Raw genomic sequence first — 21,447 nt, 5'->3', positions numbered from 1 at the left:
AAAAGATTGAATTGAATTGGTCCAAATTGATCTAAAATATTTATTGGATTGAATTGGACTTGATTCATTTATAATGAAATCACACTGGACCGGATCGGTTTGGACCAAATCCAGTCCAATTGACACCGCTGCTTGAGATGGCTGACATCCTAATAGTTGGAAGTGTATATTAATGGAGCCAGAGCAATAAATCAAAGCCCATGATTCTTGGTTTTTTCCCAGCGCCACGACACTCTAATAAAAGTGAATTGGTTGATGTCGCATGAACAGTAAACCCCACATCCCCCTTTATTGGCATGCCTGACACTTTTACTATATAACCCTCAGGTCCAGGTATGGATCCCCTACCAACAAAAAGCTCTAACAAATTATTGTAAGTGTACATTGAAAACATCTCCCTTGTCATTTATGGAGAGGGGATAGGATCAGCTGCCCACGGAGAATATCCCACAAATGCTATACACAGCCCTACAGGAGATGTTTTGGTGCCAGAAGAGATGGGCAATGGCTTGTTGGAAGAGAGTTGGGAGTATATCTTAATTACCCAAGTTCCACTTTCTAACCCCATGTCCCACATTTTGCAATATCAGCAATGTTAATTCTTATAATAGTAAATTTATGCCTAAAGAATTGTTTTTAGTGGCTACTGATGTAGTGGATTATCTCCTTTAAGAAGTAGCCAAGAAGCAAAGATGTGGCATATTTTTAGGGCTCTATAGTTTGCAAAAGTTCAAGGATTTTTATTTTATTTATTTATTTATTTTTTATAAATCTTACCTGGATCTTCTAAAAGGGGACAATGACAATTGCACTTCAAAACTAGGGAAAATCTATGATACTAGAGAGATATGGTATGTATTGAAAGAGTTTCGACCAATCAAAGCAGTCCCATGAATTTTGATGAATACCACCCAATTGGTCACATCTTTTATGTAACCTAGGCCCGGCCTTAAGAATTTGACTTACGGCCTGAGTCCGAACAGTCCAACCTAGGCCTGACCTGAATTGAAATTTGATGCACTTAGGTTGGGTCCAAATTGGGTTGTCCTAGGATTGGTCAATGAACCCATGTTAAAATTTAATATTAATGTGTATGTATCATGTAAGCATATATGTATGGTTTACCAAAATTATGCATAATGTATGTTGATAGGCAGGTCAGGTTCGGATTAGGATAAGGAAGGACTTGTCTCGAACCAGGTTTAGATTATATAATGACTAAGCTCGAGTCCATCCCAAAATTATGGGCCCAAGCCCAATAGAGGCTCAAAATCCAAGGCCTGCTCGTGTCAAATTGCAGGATGAGTCGGCTCAGGCTCAGGTTGAGCTGCCCAAAATCCAAGGCCACTCCAATCCTCCTCCTCCTCCTCTGCATGATTCATACTCGGTCCTTAGAGTCAGTGGTGCTATGTTTTTGTTCGGGATCAAGGTTGAAATAGGACAAGTGATGAAAGGAGGGGAATTGAAAGGAAGAAGAACAGCAAGAACAAGAACTGAAGAAGAAAGAGAGGGAGTGGACGAGGTGAGTTAAATTGCCCATGCTCTGATTCGTTAAGGAATTCCAAGGCTTGAGGTGGTGGTGCAGGCGCCGGTGGTCACTGACGCATGGATGGCCAATGCAATTGCAATCTTTTCTACTAGCTCCATCTGACGTCACTGCAGCAGAGCCACTATTAGCTAATTGGTCTAGTGGTGTTAAGATTAGGGCGTCAATGGCAATGGTGGCCACCATCGTTGTTGTCCCCGCCATCATCGTCGGATGTGGGCGAGTAGGAAAAGCGTTGCAAAGCACGGGGGACGGTTCCGATGTGCTTGTGAAGAGAGGGGAATCTATGCCACTCGATTTCCTCAAATCCATCTTGGTTTACACCAGAAACGATGATCTCGAAGTTGTTCTTCAATCCACTCCTCAATCCTAGTGCAACGACTTGGTTTTCTTGAACAACGGGATGCTTGAGCCATGACTTGAGAGCAAAGGTTTTTGTTAAAAGAACGTTATATCAGAATTTCCTTTCCTTTTGGTGGTTATATGAGGGAGATGAGTATGATAATTATGTATGGGTACTATTACCCAACGTTTTAAAAAACAACCCCGAAATGGAATAGTTCTGGCCACTGGCTTTTAGGTCGATGATAAAAAATAAAAAACAGTCAAAAACTGTTGAATGGGTTGATGGTTTGATTGCTCGGATCAATGGGTTATTGACTTTTTCAACGTTTTTTGAATAAAATTTGGGTTTTGGATTAAATGGAACCAATTGTCTAGACAGTTCCCGGGCCAAATGATCCGACCTTCTGGGTCAATGACGGTTCGAAAATCTTGCTATTACCCAATGTTTTAAAAAAATGACCCAGAAACAAAACCGTTCTGGCCACCAGTTTTTGAGTCGACGGTCCGACCATCCAGTTCGAACGGACAACCCGTTTTGACAAACAAAATAAAAAATAAAAAAAAATAAAAACTGTCAAAAACCATTGAATGGATTGACGGTTTGACCACCCACGCCAATGGGTTGTTGACTTTTTCAACAGTTTTTTACAAAAAGCAAAGTTTTGGGTTAAATGGAACCGGTTGCTTGAACAGTTCCCAGGCCGAACAGTCCGACCATTCGAGTCAACGACAGTTCGAAAACCTTGCTATTACCTTCACTGCCAAGTTGTGACTAGCATTTCCCCTACATAATTTTTTATCCTTTTTAACATTATTGTTAATTTTTTATTAATTTTTTTTGTGTCTAATTTTTTTGCTTTTAAAATATTTTTATTATTTTATTGTTTAATATTATTTTTTATTTCTATCAATATTTTTATTTATCTTTTTAATATTATTTATTAATCATTTATTATTTTATCATTTCTTAAAATTGTATTTGTATTATTTTATAATATTTTAATCATTTCCATTTTTTATTCTTTAAATAATAGTTTGAAGAGTAAACTTGTAATATGTACATTTTCCAAACATCACAACATTTAAACTACCAAACAACTCCTCTACATCCTTCAAACTTCAGAAGTGGTCTGGATTGGGTCAAAGTAGACTACATTAGTAGTTAATAATCCAAGAAAAAAAAAGAAAAAAAAAAACTGTATTATTAGACTAGCTTATACACCCATAAGACTTTATTACAATTGGCACGCCTTTTGCATGTTAATTTGACACCCAACATCTCTCTCATGCAGGTAGATCTGGATTAATTATTAAAAGTATTATTCCATCCATCCCATTGTTAGACAGTTTTGTATGCCCTTAGCTTCAATCAGAATGATGTACTTTATGAGTTTATTGTAAATGAATAAAGATACATATTTGATTCATGTTCCCTTGGTATGTTTCTGTGTTATACCCTTAAACTGGACACTTAATGAGACTCGTGTTAGTTTAGAATGTTCACAGCCGGTGGGTCGGTCTGGGGAGACCTATCCTGACAAGGCTGACACTGTGGTGCCACCAAGTCGGTTGGGGTGGCCTGTCTCAGCTGCCAGGGTGAGACCCTAGGCACATACAGTGTAGGATTAATTGAATCTTTGAATTGGACCAGATTTCCAGTATTGCCCTGGACCTTGGAGATTGATGGGCAAAACTGGAAAGTTACACCCGACCCCTAGACTCGATTATGATACTGCACTAGGTGTCGGATTGGGCTATCTTTGATGTACCAATCAATGAGATCCTTAGCGGGGGTCAAAACCTGGGTATGTTGGGACAGTCCGAGAATTCATCTGAGTGGGTGATCATAGTGACAGGATCAGCCCCTTTGTCGGACAAAGGTAATGATCGGGGATGCACTCTCACTGATGGAAACCAAGACTGCCGGCAGCCGATTTCAACCGTTGAGATTTGTTTTGCAAAATATATTTTATATAAGATATAAAAGAATATATATGATTTCTAAAATGTTTGCGAAAGGTTTTAATTCCCGGGATCCATATGAGTGGAGAGTGCAACACTGTTCCTTGCAACCGAGGGAGAGGTCCTCTCTTGTCGGGCACTGTATGATCATTATGGGCTGAGAGGTTAAGTGTAAGACCATTAAGGATAATGCCTGATGGGCTAATCTTGCATCTGCTCACAGTCCCTGGGTGTTACAAGGTGGCTTGGCCCAGGGACCACTTAGTGTAAGTGTTGGGCCCATAGAGCTCATTTGATGGGTTTCAGGGGGTACACTGTCTTCAGCAGTGCATTCGGCCAGGCCTTGTAACAAAGGCTGGGCTGAACCCATGTGGCTGATGTGTAGATCAATGTTTGGGTCCCACGCCATACAAGGAAGCCCAACTGGGCAGCAATTTGGAAGGTTTTTTGAGTACATAACCTTAATGGGCCTTAAGCCCATTTCGAACTGGGCTGATTTGATCAGTCATCTAAAGGGGGCTAATTCTGAAGTGGGTCAGCTAAAAGGATTGGGCTTAGACCCTATCCACTTAGAGAGTCCAAGATCTAAATAAGATTTAGATATGGAAACCTCCTAATTAGATTAGGAGACAGCTGATCTGATCTGCAGATAAGATAAGGATTATCCCTTATCACTAAGGGACTTCTAACCCAAATATGATTTGGATTAGCAACTCCTAATCTGATTAGGAGCTGATCCCTTTAAGATTATAAAAGGGGAAGGGGGCGGCAGCCTTGAAAAACACAATAACATCAATAGCATTCTTCTCTTTAAGAAAGAGAGATTAAGAGATTTCCTGCATACTGCGAATTCTCTTCTGCCGCCACCTTCCTGCCATTGCCATTCCTTCAGTTCGATCTCCAGTTCTTGGGAGCAATCAAGATTGGATCTTGATTTCAATCTTTTGGGAAAAGATTGATTGGAGCTGTACTCACAAGCCGTCTAGTTGATTCTTGCGAAGGGTCAAGTTCTTTTGAAGAACATTGCTGATTCTGCTCCATCCTTCACTGCGCCATATTCAGTGGGAGCAGATTTTGGATCCTTCCTTAGGCGTGAACACATCCATTGGGAGATAGTATTTCTCCGTATCAGGTATAATCCTCTCCCACTCCTTTTGGTTCAGATCTGGTTCAGTTTATGGTTCAAGATTGATCCTTGAAAATATGATTTTCTAAATAGGGAATACGATTTCCAGTTGAAGGGAGAAATAAAAAATTTTTGAAATTCGCCCCTTATTCCGCAATCTTTGGGCGTCCATAGGATGGATCTCTCATCCCTTCACCCATCCTATTTCATGTCAACTATGTTCTTCCCTTTCTATACTTTCTCTCAAATAAACTTTATTAATTAGAGATTTTTGGTTAGGGTATTTGACAATGTTTTCAACTATGGTTTTTAAAAACGAACCAGTGACTAAATTGGTCAGGGGTTTGATTATCGGTTTAAACGATTCGACCGTTCGACCCGAATGGCTAGCCTGTTCTGACAAAAAAAATTAAAAATTTGAATAACGGTCAAAATCGTTCGAACGATTAACCGAATGGTTCAGCGGTTTGCTTACCAAAATCAACAGTTTTGGAGGAAAACAGAACCAGTCAGGTGACCGGTTCCTAGTTTTTCCGATCCAGTCCGGTTTTGAAAATAGTGCTTTCAACTTGTCTTTGATTCACTGCTTGAACTATTATTTAGTCCCTTTTTCAAGTCCAGTATTTTAAAAACTAAAAATCGACCAAAAATCATTAACCCATTTGACTTAGTCTTAGGTCATGGATTACACACTACATGTATATCTAAATTTTCATAGGTCATAACCTTGCACTCAGTTGGCCAATTGGGTTATTTTAGTTAATTTTTTGAGATCTATACATTCTAGGAATCCAAAGGAACCTTTCCCTACTACTTTTGCCGAAAAAACCTTTTTCTAACCTTAAATTCCCATTTTTAGCATTTTTGTCATTTAGAAGATTAAAAATTTAAATAAAAAAGATACACGTTAGAATGAAATAAAAAAAAAAATCAGTGTGGCCCATAGTGGGTCGACTCCGTGCCATGTTGTGATGTTGTCAACGGGGTCATGCCAAGTCAGGCCCTGGGTCATGCTAGAACGGTCCACTTTGCCATATCGTGCCATGCCGGCCTATAGTCTTCAAAACCCAAGCTCAAAATGGCCTAGGGGTACAGATCGGGCTACAACATGACCTAGTTGCTACAATGACTAGGCTATACCTGGCACAACCCATATCGTGTCAACATTCGAGCAGCACAACCCGCTTTACAGCTCGACCACATTAGGGTGTTGTTGAATAGTGAACCTGTAGTTGGGATTCTAGTGGACAAGGGCAAGTAGGTCACTGTCACAAATGACAAAGTACATTGCCCAATGTCTAAGGTGGCAATAAAGGTTTGGTGACAAATGATTAGGGGTGTTCACGGTGAATCGTAGGCCTTTTTTGTAATTGAATCGGTATTATCGGTTTTTGGAAAACTAGAAACCGAAGCCAATAGGTTGACCGGTTCAGTTAACTATCGGTTCAATTCATCGATTTTTCAATTTTTTAAATTTTACAATATATATTATAAAATATGTAATAAAAATTCTAAATATATATAATATTATATTTTAAATAATAAATAATATATAAAAAATATATAATATATAGAAATATATATACCGGTCGGTTCAGTTAATTTCCGGTTTTCTATATTGGTTAACCGAAACTGAACTGATACCTTTGGTTTTTTTAAAACACTGAACAAACCGGTTCAATTAACCGATTTTTCAGTTTGGTTTTTTTTTTTGTTTTGTTTTCACCCCTACAAATGCTGTTTCTTTTTCCTAAGGATTTTTTAGTTGGGGATAGGGAGGGTAGTGGCAAGAGAGGTATTCTCCTATGCCATCAGACATGAAGGAGAAAATGGGGCTTACATTGAGAAGAATAAAGTAGGTAGTCTCTAGTGATGACACTGGTTATTTGAAAACTAATGTGTCTATGCAACCACTGAAGTCTCAGTTCATCATTGTTCCAAGGAAGGTCTTTCTGAGGTTGGTCCTAGTAAGACAACTGCTAGCATGGGTTCACCTTATTTTTTCAAATTTTGATTTGAATTCAGTGGCTATTAAGACAAACGCCTTCCTTATCAGATATATCTTTTGGCTTAATAGTAAGCACTTGTCCTCAAACGATCAACAAGTGCTATGTCTTTTAATGATAACAAGTTCATTTTTTTTTCAACCCCAAAATGTACTCCTAGTGGAGGAGTGGCCACTTAAAATTTTATTATTGTATTGAAAAAGAAACCTATGAGGGGTGACATAAAAACTTTACCCCTCTAAAAATCTATGCACCAAGATTTTGGGTAATAAAATATATATATATAGAATATTAAAATACCAGAATCGAGGAAATCAGAAACAACAACAAAGATGAGAATAACTCATTGAGAGTAGTAATGTTGTGAAAAATAAGTTTGTCATTGTATCAGATAATTCCTTGGATAAACCTAAAAGATTTGATGTAAACATTGATGATTTGACATATAAAGAAGTAGTTGTATCAAATGATGGACTAAGCACTCTCCAAGCAAGATATTATTGCTACCACGAAGAAGAAGAAGAGAAAGAAGACGCTAAACTCTAGAGTTTTTAAGTTACTTTATTTTTTTATAATTTGATGTAATTTATAATTTGATGTAATTATTTGCAATATGCACAATAATGGGCTTAACTAAGACCCACCTCGGCATTAGTAAAACCTTGGAAACCAATAGTTAAATTAGAGAAAGGTGACTAGGCTTTCCCCAAACTTTATACTAAGGTTACATGTGAAAGTTCTAAGTGAGGAGGCCTATGGAGTCAACTCCCAAAATATAGGAGTAAGTTTTTTGAGGTTGGACATAGTTAGTAGTCAACTATCCATAAGGCAATAATTGACTACTTGTGACAGCTGAGACTAGTGTCACTAAGTAGATGATTACCTATAATAGTTTTATAGAGCCCGGTGTCACACTAGTAGTCAACTAATGAAATGGCAGTATTCGACTAAGTCTAACAACTGAGAACAAGTTGCATCAAGTAATTGACTACCAAAAATAAAAGATTTTTTCATGCTAGTAGTCTTCTGTGTCGGCAGAAGATGACAACCATTTTGGTAACATTTGTATTTTCATTTCCACATGTGGGTAAGCTTTCTCTCCAGATTCAGGATTGTCTACTTTTGGCCATTCCTTTCAAAATTGACCAAGCAATTTATACTTGAGAACGACCCACAAATTATCATCAAGACTCCATTTGGAAGGAGTACATACAAAATACAAGTACAAATATATAGAGTAAAAAACCTTGTATTTTGTATATTTGTATTGTGGATATTTGTATTTGCATTCTTTTCAAACTAAGCCTAAGCTTCTGCAAGTGGACCATTTACATATACTGTAACGATTTTGGGTTAACAACTGACCCATCTCCAAACCTCATTTTACCTGGGTTAATGTCAATTATGTCCTTAAAAATTTTAACAAGGTAGTGCATGTTTTCACCAAAATATAATATCTTTCTCTCATCCAAGCTAAAACAAGACGGGATCCGTTTAGGCACACTAAGTAAACAAGTAATAGCTGTGTGAGAGTAAACATGTAATAGCAGTGTGACATATGTCCCAGTTAATGTGCCTTTCATCCAAACGTTTTTGTTCCGTTAGACAAAAATTATCTATTATCTTATTATCTTTGTCAACATAATTAAAAATAAAAACAATGAAAAAGAAAAACCTAAACGTGTTGGGAGTTGGGACTCATTTATGTTTTCTTTTTTTATTGTTTTTTATTTTTAATTATTTTGACAAAGATAATAAAATAATAAATAATTTCTATTTAACGGAACAAAAAAGTTTGGATGAAAGGCACATTAACTAGGACATGTGTCACACAGCTATTACGTGCTCACTCATTGCGCTTACCTAGCGTGCCTACTACATCCAGACCCTACTACTACAGCTATTTACCGGCGAAAACAAAGCTACATATTAAACAAATTTTTAAAATAACACGTGCTTTAAGCTTTAATATTTTGAACAAGTTTATTATAGGCTTTTTCTAATTGATACTATATCGATAACAATTTTGAATAAGAAATAAAATAATTAATTAATCAATGTAATAAGTACATTTTCTAATTTAAACCATATTTTAAATCTTCTACAATTTTCAAATGTTTCCCAAATATGTATCCTGATAGTTTGCACTACACATAATTTATTAAAATATGTAATTTCTATAGTTTTTTTTTTTGAAAAGCGTAAGGTAAAAAAAGCATTAAAAGAATATGAAAAATGGTACAAAACACAAAGGCCAAGTTCCAGAAAAAGTAGGACCAACAAAGAACAAATGAGAAACTCTGTAGGCTAATAGACAAAAGAACCATTAAAACCCAAACAAAACCAGCTGAAACAAACAAGCCATGTCAAAAGACTCGAACTAGTTATGTATCGCACAAGTCATGATCGACATGATATATATATATACCTCCATATTGGGTTGTATTGTGCCATCTTTGAATAGTACAATACAGACTAATAGAGAAGTGTACCAATGCCGAATTTGACAAAACTGTATGTTGTCAACTTTTGGATTGTTTCTGAACTTTAATAAAAATTATAAATTATAAATATAAGAACTAAAATAAATGATTTATATGCTTTATTTTACCAATAAATTACATGTTAAAAATGAAAGTATAGCTATTATTTAAAAAATAGAATTACTATATAAATAATAATTTTCAACAAAATTATTAAAAGTTGAAAATTATGATTATGAAAACTAAAAGTAAAGTTATAATTATAGAAACTGAATTAAATAATTTAAGATTCAATTTTCCCCTAAAATTTAATAAAAACTTAAAGTTAGTAATAATTTATTTTATCTTACTTAAATGATTTATATGTTTTGTTTTACAATTATATGTACAATAAAACAATTGTTTGTTAAAATTGAAGGTTGGTGTTGGCTCTCATAAGGCTAACAATGGTTTCCTCCTCCATAGCCCGAAATAGATCTCTAGCAAATTCTTCATCGTTGAGGAAAAACAACCTTATTGTCTTGGAAACCAATTTTACCCAATGATCCTTCAAGCCATCTTCCTCTGATGACCCAACAATCAATTGACCGAAGGTCCCCTCATTAATTGGAGAAGTCTATTCATTATCCATTAACTGGCAATTTTCAACCTCAACCTCCCTAACTTCAAAGAGCACTAATCACTCTTAACCCTTTGAATTCTTAGGCAGCTCTAGTCTTTTCCATCTAGAGAAACCAAACCAAAAGCCCCAAGGGACAAGCTTTCCAAGGGAAGCTTGGAAATCCAAAGAAAAACCAAACCAAAAACATATTCTTCTCCTTCATGCCTTGCGTTCAAGTCCAAAGAGAGGGAATCTAACTTTAATTCCAAAAATCTTTCTTTTTCATCGATCTTCGCAGAGGAAGCCACTGATTTCGAACAATCTTTCTTCTTTGTCTCTCTTGCACAAGGGAAGACAGTCGTCCATTTAGAAACCCCATTTCAAGTTTCTTCAAGAATAACCCATTTCATCGGCCATTCCCTTCCAAATGATAAAGATTCTTCTTGCTCAAGACCTTGAAGCCATGCCTTACTGGGAGATTCTGAAGAGGGTCAAACGACTGAAACCGCATGAGCCATCACTAGGGACTCTTGGGTTTTTATTTCTTACAACCTTGAGCTTTATGTGTTGCTTCTTTTACTTTGAGTACACTATTGTCACTAGAGGGCTTTGCATTTGTGGACAGTTGAAGAAGTTCATGTGGTTGGGTTTTGATGTTATTGCTCGGGATGAAAGGGCAGGGTTCCTAGGAGAGGATGGGGACAGATCGACCCATGAGGCCATGACCCATTGACCAAACGTTTATCCCGTTTAAGTGTCACAACATTTTTTGGCCCTTTTGGTCTCATTGGGTCTTTGGGGGAACTGATCAACCCAAGCCCAATGCACTCTACAGCTAAGTTCTTTGTTAAGTTCAAACTATATATTGGCATCCAATGCACTCTACAGTTCATTCTTGAAGTGGCATGTAAATGAAGCATATTCTGAAATTCATAGTATGTATATTGGGTTTGAGACTTTAGGTCATAAGTATTTGGTTGTGAGCATTACAATAATAGCTTGGGAGATCTGTAGATGTTGTTGATCATAGTGGCTTCATTAGTTTTTGAGCTGGGTAAAATCGACTTGAAGTAAATATGGGTTCATCTTATCCTCTTTCAAGAGCAACTGATGGATAGATATTGCTGCAGCCCAACACACCCAATACATAATACATTCTTCTCATCATCTTTCATGACTTCAACATGATTATCCAACGCTCTGTGTTTAGACTCCAAGTGCCAGCCATTCCCATATGTTCCAAGGAGTGGCAGCCTCAGGTTCCACGGAAGAATTAATGGCGGCCAATGGTAGAGTGGCCTCACCAAGCACCCCAATCGTGACCAGAAGACTACAATCCCTTAGATTCAAAGCCAACTTTGCAGACCAGACAACAACCCCTTTGATTCAATCTTCTTTACTCGCGAATATAGAAAGGATACAAGAAAAACTTTACCAAATTCATTTTCGAACAAAACCCAAAATTACACTCCGTTTCACAGCCGTAAAAGCATGGATTTCTGAATGATAAGAACAATATTAACGACACGAATAGAAAGAAGAAAACTTACCCAAATTCCTTCTTGAACAAAACCCATAACAACCCGTGTGCCATTTTGCTGTACCAGGCCGCTAGTGGCACAATCCGATTTACACCTCTACTCACTAGTGGGGCGTCCCAAGAGATTACAGCTGATTTGGATTCTGCAATCATTGGGCTTGCCCTAGGAATGGCAGAGTCTGTCCATATAGTTTGGACTTCGGAAAAAAGGTTCTATCAGGGCGAGGCATGTGTTTTGGGAAAGATTCTACTTGTATACTCTAACACCCCACAAATTAGAAAAGTATTTGTAAATATGACTCAATGAACAAAATGTTTAGACATGACAGAATATGCACACCATAAGATCAAACAGACTACTTTCTTATAATGGTGAAAATTTAAAAACCACAATATCTTGCAAAGGTAAAAATATGTGATCATTCGTGGAACTCCATAAGCCAAGTGTGGTAAGCACAACAAACAATTTCACATTTAGCAAAACCAGAGCTTATTGCCAAGGCCTCAAACTCCTTATACGTCCTCTCTTTTCCTCCGGAGCAAAAAGCTAGCATGACTAAATCATATTGGAAGGCAACCTTAGAGGCGTTACTATTCTCTGGAGCCATTGGAAGAATTGATTCCACAACAATCACTTTTCCCGATTTTGGTAGGGCTTTCCAACAGTTGTTCAAAAGCTTCAAGCAATGTTCATCACTCCAATTGTGAAGTATCCATTACAAATATCAAGAAAACTAGAATAGTATTTCATTAAATAGAACAACAGAAAACAGATATTTGAAACAAAATGTAAAGGACTGATTCATCTCCTATTCTGAATTAGTAATGAACCAATATTATGGAGCCATTAAATCACAAAAGAATAGAACAGAAAGTACCCTGGCATAACCATGTGCATTTTAATTTCCTAAATATATACCCTGTCTATATTTTGTTTCCTATGATTGAAGGGCCAATGATGGACCCAGTTTGTTGCACTAACACTTATAATGAAATTGCAACATTCTGAATAAAAAACAACTATATAAGAAAAGGAAAAATCTATGATATGGGATAAGAAAATGATGCAGTACTAATTGATGATTTTTTAGTTGATTTCAAAATTTTATTTGCTTTAATGACTTGAGCCTACAAAGAAATTCATAATGAAGTAATGGTCTTCTAGAGATCATGGATTATTATTATTATTTCTTTTGATAAGTGATTAAATATGGCTAATCTGCCTAATATGATGAATAACCCTACAATTTAGTTAATAAATAAACAAAAGAGCTAATTTACCTTCATAAAAATGGCTTCTCCTCTTGGGACACATTCAAACATATCCCCTCCAACATGTTCCACACCTGCCGCATAGTTATAATTATTCTATTAGAAATCTATAAACAGAAGTTATATTTATTTTTTCTAATATAATAATAATTAAATCAAGACAAAGAAAGCTCTTACCAGCATAGGATAGAACTTCTGCTATGACATGAGGCAAATCAAAATTGATACCTTTGATCTGAGGATACTTGGATGTAATCATTTCTAGGGTGGTTCCAGTCCCACCCCCCACATCAACCACCTCTTTGAGACTCTCAAATCCATTGTATGTGTCAAGAATCTGGTCCATGACTATATTGCTATGAACTGACATTGCCTTGTTAAATAACTTGTTATACCTGGAATCTGTCTCACAGTACTCAAAGAAGGTCATTCCACGGGCCTTACTAAAAGGAATTCCACTTTCCAAAATAGCATCTTTCAGGTGGCACCTACAAGTAGTGATATTGATAACTTTCGTTTTAGTTCAGATCAACAAAGTAAAACACACAAATTCAACAAAAAATGTGGGAAAGCTCAACTCCATTTCTTACATGAAACATGTGAAATGATTGTTAGTCACCAGGTTGGAAAGAGTTCAAGTCAAGGTGAAAGAATCTAATTTTTCATACGTTACAATGAAAAAAAAAAAAAAGAACATTACTTCATAGAGAGATGAAAATAAGTTCATTAGAATTTGAACGCCATATTAATTTCTGCAGCTTTAATTGTTTCTAATTAGCTGCATATCCAAACTGAGAAGATAGAAGGGAAGTGATTTCGGCACATCACATTTATCATAAAATGGGGCGCACCCTTCATTATGAAACCAAGTGATGAATGTTTGAAACGAAAAATGTACAAGAGCGCTGAGCGCTGTGAGAAATTTACAGAGTAAGCTCATACCAGGAATCCATGATCAGCTTGTCATGATTTATTAGCAGCAGAGGTACAAGAGAAATTCCATTCGGATTGCGAGTGAGAAACTTACAGACAGGAGCCAAGCCATAACGCCTTTCAACTTGATCATTGTCCCGTTTGACGAGAGAGCATTTAAGAACAGAGTAGCTCGTTAGTAGAGACAAGACACGATCGAGCATGGTAGCTGCATCTGGGTTTTCAGTGCGCAGGTGGAAGGCGATCTCTGAAGCCGAGAGGTAGGCATCAGGGCCAGCTCTAGATATGATCTCAAACACGTCTAGCTCCGTAGCCACTTTCAGAGCCATAGGAAACACTACAGCAGTTGCCAATTGCATGGCCACCAACATACAGTTCTCTTCATTTGAGGGTTCAAAGTGATTACTGCCCCTGGTTAGAGCCATATTCACTATATATTGGAACAGAAAATAATTAAAAGTGAGAGCTATCTTCTCCCTTTTAGCTGGGAGCCTCAGAGGTTATGAAATAATATATAGAGGCTCCATGATACTAATGAGGTGTACGTATACGTATGATCTGATTTGTTTGATTTTATGACAAACAATAGGCTGCTAGTATCTGATTGAAAGTTCAAATGCTAATAACATTAGTTGGATGACATGTACATAAGAGAAGAGATAAGAGAGTAGAACTGAATAATAAAGTAGGAGAAGAGAAAGATTACAGGGAGAACATCTGTCACATTAGATGAAGTGTCTGTCTATATTGTGGGGCCACAACAAATAAATCTAAGGCCACGATTCTTGGTTTTAGCCCTGTGCCAGGACCCCTTGTATTGGCATGCAGCTCACACTTTAGCTGAGGTAGATGTGGCATGAACAAAAGCCACACAACCCCTTGTATCGGCATGCCTCACACTTTATGACCTCATACCAGCTATCCATGAGCGACTTTTCTAGTTGCAGTAGAAGCAGGGGTCGAAGAGACACTCCGTCCTGGCTGTTGGTGAAAAATTTGCAGACAGGAGCCAAGCCATAACGCCTTTCAACTTGGTCATTGTCCTGTTTGACGAGAGAGCATTTAAGAACAGAGTAGCTCGTCAGTAGAGACAAGACACGGTCGAGCATGGTTGCTGCATCTGGGTTTTCAGTGTGAAGGTGCAAGGCAATCTCTGAAGCCTACGCATCAGGGCCAACTCTAGATATGATCTCGAACACATCTAGTTCTGTAGTGATTTTCAAGGCCATAGGAAGCACTGAAGCACTTGCCAATTGCATGGCCGCCAATATACAGTTTTCTTCTTCTTTCTCTTCACTTGGGGTTTCAAAGTGATTACTGATGATTAAAGCCATACTCACTGTAGAGCAGAATTAGAAAGAAAGCTACACAGTTAGAATTAAGATAATCCCTCTCTCACGGCTCACAATGTCACTGTTTATGAAATATATAGAGGCTCGTCCATGATGCTAATGACATGTGATATGAATGCTTAATGTGATTTGTAGTTTGATGGCCAGGTAGGCTTCTACCTATACTTTTGTTTCTTTTTTTTTCTTTCTTAGCAACGAAAATATCTTCTTTTTTTTCTTTGGTTAACAAAATTTCACTCCACAAGTAAGAAAACAATAGAGCAAAGAGGAGAAACACCAAAAAAATAAATTACATACTACTACTTTGGCTCAATTTGGAAAGAGTACAAATACAATTACGTAGTGTATATATTTATAAAATACCAGATTTTGTACTCTACATTTATATTTGTATTTGTACTCTTTTCAAACTGAGCTTTAGGCTGCTTTTGGTTGTAATACAAAATTGTTTGCACCAGTATAATAATGCATGAGAGTACAAATGAAAATAATGCATATTTTGATTTAATTTTGTTTTGCGCTTTATTTTATTCTGCTATAACTTTGCATCAATACAAATTTATTTGCTTTGCAACCAAACACCTCCTTAGGAACAGAAACAAAATTAATCAACTAAAATAGTTTAAGAATAGGACAAAAGGCATGCGTCCAACCACTCATTTGAAGTGACCAAACCCCACTAGGCAAGGAGATGAGAAAGCCTATTCAAGTTTAGTTTAACAAAGAACAAAGAAACTGAAAGAACTTGGGCAAGGTTTAGATAGTCAAGTAACAAAAATACTATTTTTGACGCTGCCCTTCCTGCTATCAACACAAATTTCGTGTTTAAATTTGGAGCACAAAAATTAATGTGCACAAATTCAAAGGAATTTTTTTTTTTTTGCAAAAATTTAAATGGGATACAAACTCTCTTTTTCTTGGCAAAGAAAAATCCTCTGATTCTCTTGTCTTGGACGAAAGCCGAAATTGCGACTAGAACTTGCAATTATGAGAAACAAGCAATGCCCAACCTTGTGTCAATGAAAATTTACTCATGCTAAATCAATGATTAGAATGTGAACAGCTGAAAGCAATGTTCTTGCTTGTAGAATTGACGGAATCCCTTTGAATCATGGGAATTTCACGGGTTAATGTGGCACGAAGATGTAGCAATTTCGATGCTTCAGCAATTCAAGAATTGGGGCCTTTCTTCTTTCTTTCATGATCTTAGTGTAGTGCATTTCCTCTCCTTTTTCAAAAACAATGGAAGCGATCGAAGACAAACGAAAGCAATGGTTGAAAGGGGGGAGCCGAATAGGAGCTTCCTCTTGTTTTTTCTCCTTTATTTATAGAGGCTAACCAATAGACAATGAGCTGCTTTGAAATATTTGAATTGAATTGAATGGTTTAAATTCAATTCATCACCATTTAATGTTGATTGAAATGGGGGCACTAAATTGACATATCGGTGATCATTTTGTTGACCTGATTAAGGTAATTAAGTCATTTAATTGAAATTAATTTCAATCCCTAATTGTACTTGGAACCAAATGCCACTTGGCACATGGTTGGGCCTACACATAAAAGGAAATCCAATTGATTAATTGTAACATTCCTTCTTAACTTAGAATAAATCGGATGCCATTGAGATCCAATAATTAAATTTAAATGCTCTTCTCTAGACTGAAATGGCAATTGATTCAATCTCCCTTAATTAAGGGGCCATGTTTAGCTAATTGGGAAATCATTTGTGAAGAGGCCACTTGTTAGATAGGTGTAAAAACACCTCATGGGTAATGTGGTCGGTCAAGATCCAACCAGAATTTCTTCCCCCCTCTTTTTGTTTATTATTTATTTTCTTGAATTCATGTTGGGCTCAATGGGATGGAAGGTTTTAGTGGGACCCAATGTATGGGCCCTCTATCGTATTAGCCCAAGGTGTTGGAGTCCAACATTAATTGAAAAAAATAAATAATAAACAAAAAGAGGGGGGAAGATATTCTGGTTGGATCTTGACCAACCACATTACCCACAAGGTGTTATTACACCTAGCTAACAAATGGCCTCTTCACAAATGATTTCCGAATTAGTTGAATGTGGCCCCTTAATTAAGGGAGATTGATTCATTTGCTATTTCAGTCTAGAGAAGAACATTTAAATTGAATTATTGGATCTCAATGGCATCTAATTTAATCCAAGTTAAGAATGAATGTTACAATTAATCAATTAGATTTCCATTTATGTCTAGGCTCAAACATGTGCCAAGTGGCAGTTGGTTCCAAGTACACATAGAGAGTGAAATTAACTTCAATTAAAAGACTTAATTACTTTAATTAGGTCAACAAAGTGATCACCGATATGTCAATTTAGTGCCCCCATTTCAATCAACATTAAATGGTGATTAATTGAGTTGAAACCATTCAAATCAATTCAAATCTTTCAAACCATGCCATGTTAGTCATTGCCGAGAAGTCTTTCGCTCATCGGCTGCAGAACTGAAATGAGATCCGAAGTTTCGGTTCCCAAACCACTCCCCCAGTTCTGCTGTCAAGGAGGGGAGTCCTCGACCAGACTACTACGTGGCCTTGTAGCCTTAAGCAGCCTATCTGAGGACTTGAGTGGCCTAGCCGAGGGTCTGCTGCGAAGGTTGGACCGGTACTACAGTCTCCGCGTCAAAGGTTGGACCAGTAGTGTAGATGAACCGGTGCAATTAATAGGCGTAATTGCTGCCTGCGGACGATGCCACATCGATTTTTGAGGCTTCCCATCATACGTTGTTGGTCGCGTCGGTTGGTCTTTCGCGGCATTGTTAGAGATGCTTCATCTACACCGTTGATCTCTTCTCGGTGTGTGCCCCTGATGGTTATAAAAGGGAAGACAGTGGATAGCTCGACAACTAACATGGCAGATAGCTTGGTGGTCGTCGCTCCTTAGCTCTTGTGAATTGCCCGGTATGTCCTTTTCATCTCATCAGTCCTCTTCCTCTTTTGGGTCCTTCAGTAGTTCCGGTTCCATATCTTCTCACAGCTCGAACTACGAGCCTGAGCTGAGAGATTTTACGGCTGCCGAAGTTGAGGAGGCTGAGGCTGGTCCCTCCGAGATGGAAGCAGAGCTTTCTCTACAGTCAAGTCGTCGGTTTGGCACCACACCCTGCGTCTTGGCGCCCGGGGATATGGCTCGGATCCGAGCTACGTACGCAATTCCCGCAGAATACAAAATGAGGTGTCTACTTCCCGGGGAGATGGCCACTGATGCTCAGCTCAGTGAACTATGTGTTTATGAGCACAGTTTGGAGGCTGGGCTGAGGATCCCGTTGAGCGAGGGGTTCGTCGAGGTGCCAAACTGGTACAGGGTGTTTCCGGTGTAGCTGATGCCAAACTCCTTTAGGTTCCTTCTTGGACTTATGTCCTATTGTGTCGTCTATGATGTCGAGCTGACCCTGGTGATGGTGAACGCTCACTTAGGAGTCATTCTTCTTCGTGCGCATTCCAAAGGGTCCCCCTTTTCCTGCCCAGTTGCATGAGTCGACGACGACTCTGCTACAACCCCAATGGTCAATGCTCACTTTGGAGGAGAGGTCGGTCCTGAGCATGATTAATGAAATCGACATTATCGCATACACATCCTCGAAGATGTTGATGCTCGTCGGGATGATGGAGAGGGTGGCTGGTCTGTTTCCTTTACTATTCGTTCATCAAGTTAAATTTATCTTGCCTGCCTTTTACTTACATTGGGTATCCTGTGTTGTAGGTATAAGTATGGTTAGCGAGGAAGAGATTGTTCACCGGATGAAGGCACTTCGACAAAGATAGGAGCATGCCGGTGTGCAACCAGAAGCTCGATCCAAGATAGGAGAATGGCCACATTCTGCAAATAGGGGGGGCTTGTCGGCAACAGAGAGTCCGACAGCAGGAGGTTGAGGAGGACGACGTTGTCATGGTCGACCCTGAAGGGGTTCGTCATCCCATAGGCACGTCGCTAACTAAGGCAGGCAGTAAGTCTCCTTTCCTTATTCCTTGTGTTTTGTTCTTTTTCTTGTTATACTTATCGTGTTCGTCTACAAAATGCTTGTGCAACGATCGCGCTGGTTGATTATCATCGAGACCTCAAGTCATCGTACAAATGGGAACACTCTGAGTATCTATGGCAGAAGGCCCAGTTGGCCGAGCTGCAGGCTGCTGGGGAGAGATCGCTCTTAAGAGGGAGGTTGCCGAGCTAACGGTATTGTTGGCCGGGCAGACCAGCCTTGTCCGGGACCTGAAGCGAGAGATCATTGAGCTTAAGGCAGAGTGAGATAGGTTGAGGCAGGAGGCTACCGATGAGGCAGCCAGCCAGTACAAGGCATTAGAGGAGATGTAGCTGCAAATGGATGAATACGCCAAAGCTTCCTTTGTAGCTAGGTTCAACCTCTTTTGTCGAATGATCCTTCGTCGCCATCTGGAGTTGGCCGATGAGTAACAGGGCTGGGGTGCTTTCGATCTGGATTCTCCACAAGGATCCGCCAAGGGAGCTGATGTTGAGATCGAAGCTGTTAATGGTGCTACTGACTCTACCACCGAGGATTGAGCGGCTTCCTTCTCTCTCTTTTTTCTGTTGTTTTGAGTTTTTTTTGGGGCTCGGTATGCCAAGCCTTAAGCGATGTAATGAACGATTTTGAGTTGAATATTTATTGTTTCTTTTGTCTGCCCATATGTTGCTATCCTAGTGCCTTTTTCTTTCCCCAGTCGAGGCAAGTCTAACTGGGCTATTGTGTGTCGGGCTGGGTTATGCCTCAGCATCTTATTATACAATTTTCTATTAGCCTTATTGTACCATTTTCTGTTAGCTGGGGTAGCTTGTGCCTTGGGTGACCTCTTTGTACTCCTGTGATTTTAGTTCGTTGGTCGAGGCATAGCTAACCGAGCAAACAACTCAGCATCCCCAGTTGTGTGCCGACTGAGATGTAATTGCCCGAGGCATAGCTGGTTGGGTTATGCCTTGGCATCCCCAGTCTTGTCGCAACCGAGGTGTAGTTGGCCGAGGCATAGCCATCTGGGTTATGCCTCAGCATCCCCGCTCTGGTGCCGACCGAGGTGTAGTTGCCCAAGATCTTTCGTTTCCCGAGTTCTCAACCATGGGACGCTTAGTTTCCGGTCTTAGGAGCCTTTGGGGCCCTTCTAGGGCTAGCCGTTTCCCAGCTAGCTCGAACGTTAAGCTGGAGGAAGTGCGGAGTTTCTCAACCGCCCTCAGGCCTAGGTGGGCAGGGGCATTCTTCCTCCACGTTTAGGCTCAGCCGTTGTCAGCTGAGTAGGGTAGCTTAGTCGGTGATATGCTACTGAGCTGGGCGTAATGGGCTCAGCCATTCAGGGACAACCGGTGTCAACTCATTTGGAGGTGCGGCTCACCATGTGTATGTGCAGTGTGTGCGGTGGGCTTGTGCGCGCCTTGGGGTCAGAGCTGTAGCTTAAAAGGAAGGAAACTTTTATTACTTGCAAGTCTACTAGTAGTACATCCTGAGATTTCCCGAGTTCCAACTCCTCAATATTGGTCTACCATCCTGGTCTTCAAGCCTGTAGGTGCCTGGGCCCAGGACCTTGGTGACTATACGGCCCTTTCCAATTTGGTCCAAGCTTTCCTTCTCTGGGCGCGGGTACTATGACTTTGTAGAGCGGAGGTCCTCGTCGTTCTGGTCTCCATCGAAGAGCTCGGTCTGGAGGGTTGGAGAACCTATCTCTACAGGAACCATAACCTCGGCCCCATAGGTCAAGATAAAGAGGGTCTCACAAGTGGTTGCCCACGGAGTAGTCCTGTATTCCCAAAGTATGCTCAGCAATTCCTCAGCCCACCTCCCCTTGGCTTGGTCTAGCCAAGTCTTCAGGCTGTGCAACAAGGTTCAGTTGGTTAATTCGGTCTGCCCATTGCTCTAGGGTAGGTGTACAGCCGTGGTCCGATGATTGATCTTTAGGTCGGAGCAGAGGGCTTCAAACTCTCGGTCGGTGAACTGTGTCTTGTTATCTGTGATGAGGATCCATGGAATACTGAATCGGCAGACAATACTTTGCCAGAAAAAATTTCAAGCATTATGCGCAGTAATGAATGCTAGAGCTTTGGCTTCTATCCATTTGGTGAAGTAATGCACCGCCACCAAAAGGAACTTCTTCTATGAAATCGCAGTGGGAAAGGGGCCGAGGATGTTCATCCCCCATTGCGTGAATGACCACGGGCTGGTAATTGGTTTCAGGGGAACTACAAGCTTGTGGTGGAGATTAGAGTGTCACTGGCAACTATCGCATCCTCAAACCAATTGAGTCGCATCCTGTTTC

The 21,447-nt window shown here is 39.2% G+C and overlaps 1 protein-coding gene across 1 annotated transcript; it reads right to left on the bottom strand.

Moving 5' to 3' along the window:
• Window positions 1–12,028: 12,028 nt before the first annotated feature.
• Window positions 12,029–14,483, bottom strand: LOC148791466 (caffeic acid 3-O-methyltransferase 1-like). Its single transcript, XM_088888188.1, has 4 exons — window positions 13,824–14,483; window positions 13,059–13,369; window positions 12,891–12,955; window positions 12,029–12,286 (listed from the first exon to the last, which is right to left on the bottom strand). Exons 1-4 carry the CDS (start codon window positions 14,237–14,239, stop codon window positions 12,029–12,031), a joined length of 1,050 nt encoding a protein of 349 aa, XP_088744314.1. The 5' UTR covers window positions 14,240–14,483.
• Between the last annotated feature and the right edge of the window lie 6,964 nt (window positions 14,484–21,447).

Source organism: Nelumbo nucifera, chromosome 5 (genome assembly GCF_055504915.1).
Source record: "Nelumbo nucifera cultivar China Antique chromosome 5, China Antique-T2T, whole genome shotgun sequence".
NCBI classification, from domain to species: Eukaryota; Viridiplantae; Streptophyta; class Magnoliopsida; order Proteales; family Nelumbonaceae; genus Nelumbo; species Nelumbo nucifera.
This window is presented reverse-complemented; position numbering and strand designations above follow the sequence as displayed.

Excerpts from the sequence above, each read along its gene's own strand:
- LOC148791466 (XM_088888188.1), bottom strand. The coding sequence starts at position 14,239 with ATGGCTCTAACCAGGGGCAGTAATCACTTTGAACCCTCAAATGAAGAG. Across the intron at positions 12,956-13,058 it reads AGAAGTTCTATCCTATGCTG|GTGTGGAACATGTTGGAGGG; the intron begins GTAAGAGCTTTC and ends ACTATGCGGCAG. Across the intron at positions 12,287-12,890 it reads GAGAAGCCATTTTTATGAAG|CTTTTGAACAACTGTTGGAA; the intron begins GTAAATTAGCTC and ends CATTGCTTGAAG.